This window comes from Corvus moneduloides, chromosome 6, assembly GCF_009650955.1.
Source record: "Corvus moneduloides isolate bCorMon1 chromosome 6, bCorMon1.pri, whole genome shotgun sequence".
Taxonomy (NCBI): Eukaryota; Metazoa; Chordata; class Aves; order Passeriformes; family Corvidae; genus Corvus; species Corvus moneduloides.
Window position 1 is genome coordinate 45,046,385 of NC_045481.1, and position 13,158 is coordinate 45,059,542.

General features: G+C 37.6%; 1 protein-coding gene and 1 long non-coding RNA gene across 9 annotated transcripts in view; one reads left to right on the forward strand and one right to left on the reverse strand.

Moving 5' to 3' along the window:
• The window catches only part of KMT5B (lysine methyltransferase 5B), a 28,260-nt gene extending 16,615 nt beyond the window's left edge, over window positions 1–11,645 (forward strand). For 2 of the 8 annotated variants that reach the window (XM_032113090.1, XM_032113091.1), the window contains exons 4-10: window positions 1,181–1,346; window positions 2,529–2,638; window positions 4,384–4,550; window positions 5,199–5,218; window positions 5,382–5,518; window positions 7,293–7,489; window positions 8,834–11,515. In XM_032113090.1, the coding sequence (XP_031968981.1) occupies window positions 1,181–1,346; window positions 2,529–2,638; window positions 4,384–4,550; window positions 5,199–5,218; window positions 5,382–5,518; window positions 7,293–7,489; window positions 8,834–10,299 (2,263 nt within the window). In that variant the 3' untranslated portion in view covers window positions 10,300–11,515. Of the gene's footprint in view, window positions 1–1,180; window positions 1,347–2,528; window positions 2,639–4,383; window positions 4,551–5,153; window positions 5,219–5,381; window positions 5,519–7,292; window positions 7,498–8,833 lie in introns of those variants that run through there. The other 6 variants (XM_032113092.1, XM_032113094.1, XM_032113093.1 and 3 more) reach the window with 5 other exon arrangements.
• The window catches only part of LOC116445921, a 37,716-nt gene continuing 30,337 nt past the window's right edge, over window positions 5,780–13,158 (reverse strand). Inside the window, exons 3-4 of the long non-coding RNA XR_004240942.1 lie at window positions 8,322–8,398; window positions 5,780–6,264 (exon numbers count right to left, since the gene is read on the reverse strand). This is a non-coding gene — a long non-coding RNA (uncharacterized LOC116445921). The remainder of the gene's footprint in view (window positions 6,265–8,321; window positions 8,399–13,158) is intronic.

The following is a 13,158-nucleotide window of genomic DNA, read 5'->3' on the forward strand; positions in this document are numbered from 1 at the left end:
CAAAGGAAATCAAATCCTCATCATTGTTACTTATTTCTGGTTAGACTCTTAGTATTTTAAAAAGTGAAACAAAATTGGGAAGTAACACTTTCTTGTTTCCTTTATACAAGTTGTATGGAAGAACCAAATCTTAGGTGGTCATTTAAAAAGAAGTTACTTGCAACATTCAGTGTTCTAAGGTGACAATAAGTCCATTCACTTAGCAGTTTAAAAAACAGCATTATCAGTGAGGAAGTTGATGGAAGTTTCCTTCCACCAGCTTCAATAATTTTTTTTCCCCCTTGTTTATTTTTGTAATGAAATACAGATTTCATTTGGCAAGTAAGAGGAAATAAAATCAGCATAGTAATGCACTTGCAGCAACAAGTAACAGGACTTACTCTTACACATTTGCTCAGAAGCTCTTAGGTTGTTTAGCGCTTTTGTCAAATGCTATGTAAGCAAAACATGCGAGCTGTAAAAAGAGCTGCAGAAAACTCTTTCTCATGATCCTGGGAAATTTTTATCTGTGTGAAGAGTCTTCTGGGGCGTGGCATATATTTAAGAATACCCACACCCCACCTCTGCCCCAAAGCAGAGCATATAGGGGTATGTGCTCAGTCAGAGGCAATTTATAGGGATTTGGCATAATCTGTAACTAAGTGCTGCTTTCTCTTGGTGGTTTTGCAGCTCAAAAATGGAGCTTCCACTTCCCGCAGTCATGCAGGTTTTTTCTGTTACTTTTTCCCACAGAAGATATGAAGGGTAGTTTTTCTTAAATCTCAAGTTTTTGGAAGAAGGCGGAATTCTCTGCTAATGTATAGGTGTTCGTTTTCATATTTACATGCCCAAGATTTCCTGTTTGGGGGGGAAAACTTCTTATGATTGCAGTAACTTGTGGAACCTTAATCTTCAACAGATGTAGTATCTCTGCCACGTGTTAGTATTTGTAGATACTTCTTGTGTTGTCATTAAGAGTTGTATTTTATATGAATGAATGTTAAGTTTGCGATCCACATAATCCCCTGTAGTGAATTTATCAATATAATAAGGCTTTGGGTTTGGCAAAAGTTGGTTCAGTGTCTTTATGCAGGTAGTTAAATGTTTATATGGGTAGCAGAAGAACTGTGTGCTGCGAGTAACTGAGGAAGGCTTGAGAATGACTGATGGTGGACTGGAATAGCTTTATTTTTTATTTCAGATTTCGACCTATTAAAGGAAGGCAAGAAGAACTCAAAGAGGTGATTGAACGTTTTAAGAAAGATGAGCACTTAGAAAAAGCCTTCAAGTCCTTGACGTCAGGTGACTGGGCCCGGCACTATTTTCTTAACAAGAACAAAATGCAGGAAAGGTTATTCAAGGAACATGTAGGTGTATTTGTAATTAATGTGCTTTTTTAGATGGTTGAAAGGCAAAGAAAACATAAACATTTCTTAAGAATGTAGCAATAGTAAAGCAATCGAGTGTTTTATGTTGTTTTGTTGTTTTTTAAGAGAAACTTCCTTTATTTTTTAAAGCCTAACTAGACACACCCTCCTTTTTTTTTTTTTTTTTTTTTGTTAACTTTCATTGCCTTTTATTAATAGAGTGTAGAAAAGAAGGGTTTTTCCCCCGTATATTTGTACTGTGGTTTGGTTGGGGGTTTTTGTTTGTTTGGGGGGCTTGGGGTTTGTTTTAGTTCTTTTTTACTCACAGCTCTTGTAAATCAAAGTGGGTGACCAAAGAAGGTAAAGGAAAAGGGAGTAGCCTTGTTACATCAAAATACCTCAGTTGTTTTGGGTATAGGGGCTTTCTGTGGGAGTGTTATTCCTCGTCCACTTCCCACACCCCAAATCCATTTTGTATGTAGCATAAAGGTTGTTGATTTTCAAAGTTCAAAGCAAAAAAATCATAGTATTGTTTACTTAACAAAAAAAAAAGACACTTTTTCGGGAATGAGTCTGTTGTTTCCAGGTACAACCAAAAGGAATGTGGCCTACTTTAAAATGCACCAAATCTAGTAACGCAGTAAAAAGTTAGCAGACAAAGTTCTACTTTGTCAAAGTGGTTCTTTGAATAACACAATCACACTTCAACTAAAAAACAATAATTCAACAGTCCTTGAATTCAGCATCTAGGTTTGTTGTGGAAGTAGTATCTTTTTTCAGAATTTCAAATAATAAAATGGATTCCTATAGATTATTAGGTCTCACTGGTTCTTAAAGATGAGAGATTGCTTGAATGCAACTATTCAGTGATTTTAAGAAAAAAATTATCCATTTTCAATAGTTGGACCAATTTTGTACCACTTAAGGTATATTTAATTTTCTTAAACTCTTTGGATAATCCCATTACCCATGTGAGGACTCCTGCAAGTCACTGTGAAGAAGTAAGATCAACATAATACATATAGCTAAAACATATAGAAACGCATTTCAGCAGACAGTATCCCACTCCAGTATCCATTTTGTGTGTGTTTTTGTACAGTTCACTTTCATTATTTTTATAAGAAGTTCCTCACTGCTTTTGTTTTGCCTGTAACAGACAAATACTGGGTTTTTTCATTGCAGGTATTTATTTATTTACGAATGTTTGCAACTGACAGTGGGTTTGAGATACTGCCTTGTAATCGGTATTCTTCTGAGCAAAACGGAGCCAAAATTGTTGCAACGAAAGAATGGTAAGAAATACAGTTCACTGTTGCATTCTGTTTCTGTCAATTATTTTGAAAGAATCTTAAAAAATATATTAAGAAGTGATTTAGAATTAAAACTGCAACCAGTGAAAGAGATAGTTTTGTATTGTTACTTGCAAATTGAGTTTTCTCTCTGTTTTTGCTAAGTACTTAATGCAGGATCCATAGCTCTGGAAGATATTCCTTTCTATATTTGGGCATATGCATGTAGTGTTCATTATGCAATTTTTTTTTTTTTAAATCTTATTTTCAGTCAGATTAGTGTTTTTCTTTACTCAAGAGTTGTGAGTAACACGACATTCTGGCAGATTTGTTATACAGCAAATAATTGTGGGGGAAATTAGTTTTTTGGCTTTTTTAAACAGGTGTTATTTGCACATTTTGATTGTGCAAGATAAATCTCTCCTGGAAACACAAGGCTGGAACCCCACTGTATTTCCCCATCTCATTTTGGCACATCTGTGTTTCATTAGAAGCGTATGTGTGGCAGTACCAGCAGATTCTGGCTTAATTCAGATTTTAAAATCAGTTCAAGTGTACACACCAATTGTATGAGCTTTGCTTTGTGGCAGTACCCATTCGCACCAGCACATCTCAGGTGAGGAAATGCTGTTATGTTCACACTGAAATTGAGTGGCTCGACACCCTGCTGGTGGCAACACAACCTCCACGTGTTGCAGAGAAAGCTTTAAATAGGCTGAGGCCAGTTTCCAGCTCTTCATGACCAGAGCTGAAAGTTCCACAATCATGATAAAACCCAAAAAATACTGATTGGGGATTTTTCCTTGTTGGTTTTTTTTTTTTTTTTAATTCACCTCTTGGCTGATTCTTTGCGGTAGAAGCTTTGCATGTAGGTGTGTTGAAAACAGATTAAGTTTTCATGCTCAAAATTTTGAGTGGCCTGAGAGGTGAGCAAGACAGGAGAGCTGCTTCTCAACCCTGCTGGTACCTGGAAAACTGCTGAGACTCAAAACTGATGAGAGTTCTCAGCCTTCTCTGTCAAAGGAGAATTTTGCACTTAGAGGGCTTCACTTCTATTTTGTGTCCTTCATGTACCTTTAGCATCTCCATATTCATCTGTGTCAGAGTAATCTGGCCAAAATATGAAATGGCCACTCTGAAGAGCAGTGGAAACAACGCCCATGCAAGAAAATGGAAGCTCTGCGCTTCTACTAAGCTGAGCATTCAGTGCCTCTGCACTGCTTTATTCACGATGGCACATCAGCTGTCTGCACACAAAGGCTTCGTGGTTTTGTTGATTTTTGTAGGTGTCTGTCATTCCCCCTCCTCACTCTATTTCAAGGACCAGCTTCATGCTGAAGGAAAACATCTTGCATCCAGCCTTTCTTTGAGTCATTACTGGGCCTCACTTAAAAAGCCATGGAGCTCTAAGCATTTTCATTATACTGGATTTTCCTGGCCATGGGAAGAAGTATAGGAAACACAAGCAAGAGCAGCTGGAGGAAGTCAAAATTTCTTAAGTGATGATGGGGAGGGAGTGTACACAAATGAAAAGATCTTGCTTTTGGTTTTAACAATTGCAGAAGCTGAAGTAATCAGCTCTTGCAATTTCTTGCCTACAGTCTCAGGAAATTGTAGAAACAATGGTGGTAATTGTTTCTGATGTCAGATTTGATGTAATTGATTCTATAACAACTTTTCTTTCTGTGAAATTATTTTGTAATTTTGGCACACATTGTCTTATTTCTGCTACTCTTTTTACATTAAAGGAAACGAAATGATAAAATAGAATTACTTGTGGGCTGTATTGCTGAACTATCAGAAATGGAAGAAAACATGCTGCTGAGGCATGGGGAAAATGACTTCAGTGTCATGTATTCCACACGAAAAAACTGTGCACAACTATGGCTTGGTCCTGCTGCATTTATCAATCATGGTGAGTAGTAAGTATAGGAAGCATGTTGAAGGGCATAAGAAATTCAGAAGTGTTGTATGTGAGCTGAACAGCACAGGAACTTGGAGAAAAATGTCTGAATCTTGCATACTGTATTACTGTAGAACAAAATCTTATTGGGATTTTCCCAGCCAGAGCTGATCAGCTGTGAAACTCGGAGAAGGTTCTAGGAAGTGATGCCCTCTTCCTTGAAAGAGACTTTGGAACTGGCAGCTAAATTAGTAGAGCATATTGTGGGTTACCTTGAATTGTTTGTGAACTCAGTCAACAGTAACATCTTCATTAGGTGAACTTACGGCTCTTTAACCTTTTGCACAGAAGCTTAGCTGATTCTGTTGCATTTGTGTGCCAAAGAAAGAGCAGGTAGGATTTCAGATAAAGCTGTTTACCCTGAAGAGGAGGGAAACTGGACATTTGTGATAGCACAGGGAAGAGGTCAGAAACCCAGCTGTACCAAAGCAGGTATCTTTTGATGTATGGCTTTGTGCAGTACTAACTTAACTCCCAATATTTAGCTGAGATTCTGCAGTTACTGAAGTCAGAGTGAATCCTTACTTTAGATATCTGCAACTATTCATGTTTCAGGTCTTATCCACAGTTAATTGACTTTATGTTTTGGACCTTTTTCAGATTGCAGACCTAACTGTAAGGTAAGCAAGAAATTAAAAATAATTAAAGTACCCCACTTTTTTTTTTATTTCTTTGTCCTTCCAACTTTTCTTCCCCAACTGTTTACTTTTTTTTCCTTACTCAGATACTGTGCAGCCTTAATGATTAACCCTTTTTTTCCCTTCCTGTCATCTCCTTCCCCAGTTTGTATCAACGGGCAGAGATACAGCATGTGTGAAAGCTCTAAGAGATATTGAACCTGGAGAAGAAATCTCCTGTTACTATGGAGATGGGTTTTTTGGAGAAAATAATGAATACTGCGAATGTTACACCTGTGAAAGGTATGTATTGATGTAAATAGCTTTCAAATGGAATTCGGCATATTCATGATCTATTTTGTGAAACTGAACGTCCTTGATTATGAGTACGCAGATCTTTGGACACAAAATAATTGCTTCCTACCTGTTTGCTATAATGATTTTTCTGTGTTGTTACAGAATGGTGATGATTCCTGAGAACTCTGTGTTCTCTTAATCTTTTGATTCTCTGTTCTGGAGATTAGCCCAAAATGAGACAAAACAGAACAAATCAGGGGTGTAGATTCTTAAAAATATTTGTACTGAATAAAGTAGAATTGGAAGGAAAAGCAGTTACAGCTTCTACAGGACCATTGTGAACTGATCCCCAACTTTTGCTCTTTTTTGCACTAGACAAAGCAAATTCCATTAATGTTTTATATGTGGACCTGAAGTTCTCTTCTGCTGGGAATGGGAAAAGTACCCAGTGTTGTTAGAACTTGGGGGGTTGTGTATTTGTAAATATCTACTGATTTGGATAGTATTTGCCTCTATCTGTCCATCACTCAACAGCAGCAAAGTTGTTCTATTTGTTTTTTACCTGTGCTGTCCCAACCTGGTTTCTTCACAAAATCAGTTGAAAGAATTCCCTAGTTGTTTTCTGCCATGTTGGAATTTCTGTTCACTGTGTGCAGGGAGGCTCAGCATCATCTCAGAGAGCTTCACCCAGTTCCAAGAGGAGCTGCACAGAACTCACTGTTCTTTTTGATCTAACTGTAGGAAGAAAAACCCTATAAAGGACAAAATATTGTTTATATTGAGAGATAGCTTAGTGCACCTACATATAAATAGTTCAATAATCCTGCTTTCATTTTTACTGGCTACTTTGATTACTAAAAAGTCTTGCAATTAAAGGGAAAACCATCTGGTATGGACCTCTAAGCTCACATGATGTTGGTAGGTCATTCCAAGTGAAGGATGCATTCTCAGACTTTATCTTGAGAGCTGCTAGTAAAAGTGTACTTCAGTCATGGGAACTGTTAAGTGTTGAATAAATGGGCACCAGAATTGTTCCTCCCTTGTTACACAGAGTGATGTGGTGTTTTGCTCAAGTTCTTTTGATCATTGATTTTAGTGTAATATGGACATGCTTTCTTTTTCAGGACAAACTAGTTTTATGTGTCTGAACATTTTCATTAACTTGTCATTTTTGTATATTAAGTACAGGAAAATGTTACTTTTTAAAGCTAATGTTTGGGTAATTCTAACTTTAGGAATCTGCTTTTCAGTTACAAGAGTGTGGCAGAAGCAGTCAAATATATAAGATGCTGTTTTGGGGGCTGTTAGTAAAGACTCATTCTTTCTTGTTTCAAGACTGATGAGACAACAGTCACTTTATACACTACAAAAAAACCCCATATTTAAGTGTCTCAATTTTAACTGCTGTAAAGAGTGTTAATTTGCAATGTTAAAATGGTAGGATCTTCTTCTAAGGATCTGTGGGTATGTTTGGAGCAGTGGGAGATTTGGCACTCTACAATTTCTTTCAAGCCTCCAAAAGTCATCACCAGGAAGATTTGCATCTCTCTGCATATATCCATGTACTCTTCCTAGGTGATCCTGCTGTTCTTGCTGGCCAACTGAGACATTAGGCACCCAAGATGACAGGTAGAAGACAACCCACAAAATGCTAACCAGTTCTGTGGCTATTGCTATCATTGATCCAGATGTACTTGGGATCCAAACTACTGTACATGAAACAAAGCTCTAAGTTTACATTAAGATTTATTAATACCTTGTGTCCTCTTTTTATTTATAGACGTGGAACTGGTGCTTTTAAATCAAGAGTGGGATTGCCAGCACCTACTCCTGTGATTAACAGTAAATATGGACTGAGAGAAACAGACAAACGATTGAACAGACTTAAAAAGTTGGGTGACAGCAGCAAGAATTCCGACAGCCAGTCCGTCAGCTCTAACACTGATGCAGATACCACTCAGGAAAAAGGTAATGCAAGTAAGTAAGTAAGAAGAGCTTGGAGTCATTAAAGGCTTCATGAAAACATGGAAAACTTTCACTGTGATGGAATTCCTCTCCTAGTGTTGAGATGCTTCTCAGATACTGGTTGTTAAAACTAATTTATTCAGGAATCTGAAGGCAATTTAAACAACAAATTCATGGTTTCCCACAAGTGTTTGAAGAACAATAGGTGGTATGCTCTTCTTTTGTTTTCTTTTTTTAATATCAAAAGCAAATATTTATAAACATGTCAGTTAAAGTCTTGCCAGTAATTTCTGTATTTCGAAATACAGTAAAATACCACAGGCAGTAGTGTGGTTTAGGAAAGAAAACCTAACATAGGCTGAATTCTTAGGAAAAGAATTTTTAAATAAATACTCTTAGTAGATATTATTAAACAAATAGTTGTTTCTTTTAGAAGTCTTCTAAATTGGGCAGCTCTTTCCTTTCCACATTCAGAATTGATAGTTCAGGCACCTCTTGTACAGTGAAAGTGCACAGTTAGGCATTTCAGAAGAAATTGGAAGGGATTTTTGTTTGTAATCTTCCTGCAAGACTTCTCTCCATGGAGTAGTGAGTACGATTGATTTGCTTTCCCCACTTCCCCACCTCTGCCACCCTCAGTATGGGCATCATACAAATAGTTTAAACTTAGATTTAACTGGTAAACAGGTTTGGAGGTACATAAAATACTGCATTTCCATCTGTCTCCTGTTAGCTGCTGTGATACTAAAAAATGAAACACAAAAGCAGAACATAAAAACCCAACCAACCAACAAAAAAAAAACCCCTAAAAATGTCCCCAAATCTTTTTATGGTCTCTAATTACCAGTATTTAGAGTTGCACCTCTGTTGAGCAGACAAAACTCCTTTGCTTGCCACAGTAGGCAGTAGTTCCACCTGAAACTGAAACCATTACATTAGATAAGGTGTCTGGGGTTTTTTCCTCCTTCTCTAGGAAAAAAAAATCTTGGAGATAATATTAGATCAGGCCGATCCTCAGATTTTGCTGGAATAATACTCAGCAAAAGCTGTGGATAATGTCAAATATATATATTTTTTAAATCGATAGAAGAAAAAGTTCAGTAAAAACCCAACTTGGTATATTGGGGATAGTGAGGAGAAGTGTACCTGGAAATGTTGATGTACTTGTGGCCTGTTTGGCAATTCCTTTCAGGTGTTGAGTTGCAAGTTAAGCAGTCTCATTCCTTACTACATACTGTCTGTCCTGTTCCATGGATTTCTCTGAAGTGCTCCAAATAAATAAAATAACTGCAGTATTTGGGAGTGGGAAATTCAGGAATAGCAGTGTCATAACAAAACCACTTTTTTCTTTTCCAGCTAACAGAAAATCTTCAATTGGCGTAAAAAAGAACAGCAAAAATAGAACATTAACCAGACAGTCTATATCAAGAATTCCAGCATCATCAAATTCTACCTCATCTAAACTAACTCATATAAATAATTCCAGGGTACCAAAGAGACTGAAAAAGCCTGCAAAGCCTTTACTTTCAAAGATAAAGTTGAGAAATCAGTGCAAAAGGCCAGAGCAAAAGAATGCTTCTCGAAAGCTTGAAATGGGAAATTTAGTTCTCAAAGAGCCTAAAGTAGTTTTGTATAAAAACTTGCCCATTAAAAAGGATAAAGAATTGGAGGGACCAGTCAAAGTTGCAGTCTCTAGCGGATGCTTAACGAGGCATGCAGCGAGAGAACATAAACTGAATTCTGTGAAAGGTGCTCATGAGCATGGTGATATTGCACCCTGCACATACATCACGAGGAGGTCGATGAGAACAAGGATGAGTTTGAAGGAGACCTCTGACACAAAGCTTGAACCAAATACGTTGGATAGCTATAAGAGTAACTTGACTGGAACACAATCGGACATTGCAGAGCAGCAGTCTCGTGTGTTAAATGACAACAATGTGGCTCATGGACCATCACATAAAGGGGAGGGTCGGTGCCAGAGAAATGATGCAGGCACATCAAAAAAGAAATCTCGACAAGGAAAGCTTGTGAAACCATCTTCAAAAACAGAGGAAACTGATACTATGCACAACACGCCTGTGAAAGATGAAGTACCAGATCTGATTAGTTCTCATTCAGAACTCGAAGAGAAAAACCACGTGGTGGACACACCTGTTGGCTTTAAAGACTGTATCCCTGGATCTGGTGGCTGCTCTCTAACAACTGACAATTTTAAAGCAAAAGACAGCTTTAGAACTGCAAAAAGTAAAAAGAAAAGACGAATCACAAGGTATGATGCACAACTTATCCTTGAAAATAGCTCTGGGATCCCTAAACTGACTCTTCGTAGGCGCCATGATAGCAGTAGCAAGGCAAATGATCAAGAGAGTGATGGAATGAATTCTTCAAAAATAAGCATAAAATTAAGTAAAGACCATGAAAAAGATAATAATTTATATGTAGCAAAGCTAAATAATGGGTTTAACTCAGGATCAGGCAATAGTTCAACAAAATTAAAAATACAGCTAAAACGAGAGGAAGAAAACAGAGGGACATACCCTGAGGACCTTCATGAAAATGGTGTGTGTTGTAGTGAAACTCTCTCCCTTTTGGAGTCAAGAATGGAAGTAGATGATTATGGTCACTATGAAGAGGAAACAGCAGATGAATCTTCATCAGAAGAGGACGATGAAGAGGAAGATGACTATGATGATGAATTTGATGACTTTATTCCTCTTCCTCCAGCGAAGAGATTAAGGCTTATTGTTGGCAAGGATTCAATAGATATTGATATTTCTTCCAGGAGGAGAGAAGATCAGTCTTTAAGGCTCAATGCATAAGCTTATAGGTCTTAAACTGACCTGGATGTCATTTTTTTTAAAAAAAAAAAAAAAATTAAAAAAATAATAATAATAAAAAACCCAACAAAAATTCCATTTGATTATTCCTCAACTAAAGAACTCTCTGAAAAACTTAGTGGCAGCACTTCTTTATTCACCTATCAACGTAATATTGTAGAAAGTGTACAGCATACTGACTCAAGTTCTTAAGTCTGATTTGTGCAGATTTTTATTGTACTTTTTAATAGCCTTCTTATGTGCAATTCCAAGTTAGAGGTAATGCTCTGTTGTAAAATAAAGGCTCAAGCAAAGTTATGAAATTGCATCAGATCTTTCCATGCAGGACAATGAGAATACAGTGTGGCTACAGAATTATTTTTGATCAGTAGGAGCGTTAGTTTGCTCTTACAATATTTGACTAAACAATTTACAAAATCATAGTAGCAGCATATTAAGGTTTTCTAGTATATGTTAATATCACCAGCAATGATCTACAGCTTTCCGATTTATTTGCTAGATGGTTTTTCCCCCTTGGAGTTTGTCAGTTTTAACACTGTATGCTGTCCCAGACGTACTGTTTGTGGCCTTTGTTATAGTAGCAAACCGTTGGTTGGAAGTCAAATTGATTTCTTTAAAAAAAGAGAAAAAAAATATGAAAAGGTGTTGACAATTTGCTGACTTTTTAGTACATTATATGTACAAGGGTAGCAGTATGCAGAATAAAGTTTGGATATGGTGTATTTATTGCTTGTTACGTAAATTAAACACCTTGTATTTAACACTTTTCAATACTTTTAGATAAAATTGTTCTTTGCAAGAATGATTGGTGCTTATTTTTTCAAGAATTTGCTGTGAAATAATGTGATTACGACGGGCAACATTTATCCAATGAACTGCAGCTATCCTAAATTGGTTCTTCATATTTTTCTGTTGCACTTGTAAAATGCTACAAGGAATTTAAAGAAAAATCTATTCACTTTAACTTATGATAGTTTTATCAAATTAAAAACAACTAAGTCACAGCTTTTGTTCTGTGGTAACCTATGAATTGTTTGTCTTTTAAGAACCAGTTGTAAAAGACTGAAAAAATATGTATATGTTGTAAATATTTGTGTGTTGTGAGAAATTTTGTCATAAGAAATTGAGATAACTTGCCAGAAGGGTTTTTAAGTTTAGAAATACATCCATGCCAATAAAATAGGAAACTGTAAACCTAGTTTTAAACTCTGCATCAGTTGGAGTTCTTTGCTCATACATAGTTCACTTAATACTTCAGAGTCTGCTTTATAACAATGAAGAGCATCAGGGCGATCTTTGGCTCTTTGGTTTTTAATAAAAGAATGTTAGGAAACTTCTGGGCACAATGGATTGTTTGTATGTATTAATCAGCTTGTTTCTAAGCCATTTCTTTCAAACAGGTTTGAAACGTCAGAGCTGACATAACTGTATATTGCTTTGGTCTATGGTATTTGTGTTTCTACTCAACTGTGCAGTAAGGTTTCAAGTTTTTCTATCTAGGGGTGTAGAAACACAAGTTTCATCCTAAAACAGGTGGTGTTGGGTCGGCTGAATCTACTGTTGGCTGCTCAGGATTTTTATATCAAGTCCAACTTTATCTCCCCTACCAATAAAGAGCTTGAGTTACATGATCACTTTGTTACCCAGTGGTGAAAGCATTAGTGAAGAGAATTAAGTGTAAAATTCAATCTAATACTTGTAACTTCGTCAGTCTCTGGGAAAGGCCCTGTGTCGTGCCAGAGTGTGCATGATTTTAGAACAGGGGTGGGTCTGTCTATGCAGTCCATGGCTCATCCTGTCAGATCATGGCCTTCAAGGGGAAGGATACATGAACGCTTTGATGAGTGTGCACACAGCTGTGGTGGCTTATCTTGTGGGGTCTCTAATTGTACTCTTACCATAAAATAGGTTAAAGGAGAGAGAGATAGAGAGAGATGGGTTATTAAGGGCTTGCTTTGAAGTAGGAAGTGTCCAGGAAACAGCTGATGACAAATGACACTAATACATCTCTTTCTTCCAGAATTCACAGGCATTGTCACTGGGTGCTGTGCCTTACAAGCATGTGTGGCTGTACCAGTGAAAGCTGAACAGTCTCTGCACTTTTTACTTACAGCCCTTCTGTGTCCCTGCTGCTCCTGCTTGCAGGTTCATACTCAGTGCTTCTCTGGCAGCCTCAGTGGTTGTAGTGGGGGGGGGTTGGTTTGCAGAAATGTCACTCACCTGAGCATGTGAGGGAAAGGAGGTCAGTGCAGCAAATAAACATTGCCCATCATTGTAGGTATTTATGACCAGTGTGCTTGAGAGCAGGGTTAGAGCTTGCTAAACCAGCATCAAGCAAGGAGAGCAGATGATAAAATAGGGAAGAAATTGTAAGTGGATCCTGCCCTTAGAAGGAGAAGCTGTTTTCCTGGAGTGGATGATCCTCCTAACTCATCGTTTGGCCAACCTCTTAATGAGAGCTGCTGTCCTTTTCCTTTACTGGGAAGATAAGTACAAGTCACTCTTTGGGGATCAGGATCTCTGGATTGGTCTTGTTCATTGAACAGCCTTCTTGTCTTGGAGAATCTGGAACAAAGCTCCTAGTCATTTCCATGGCCATGTCCTGCTATGCAGATGTTTGTGGTACAGATACCTTGAAAACAATGAAATGTGTTCCCCCAAGTTGGGCAGGTAGGCAGGGCTTCCACAACCCCAGTTGTGCCCCCTTCCCATGACACAGGAAGTGGGCATTTTTCTTTCATCATCTATCTGTGAATCGGCAGATCTCAATGTTTCCATAACCTTAGGGGAAAGTGGGTGTTTGTCTGAGAACCTGAGAGCCTGGCCATGTTTCTTGTCCAG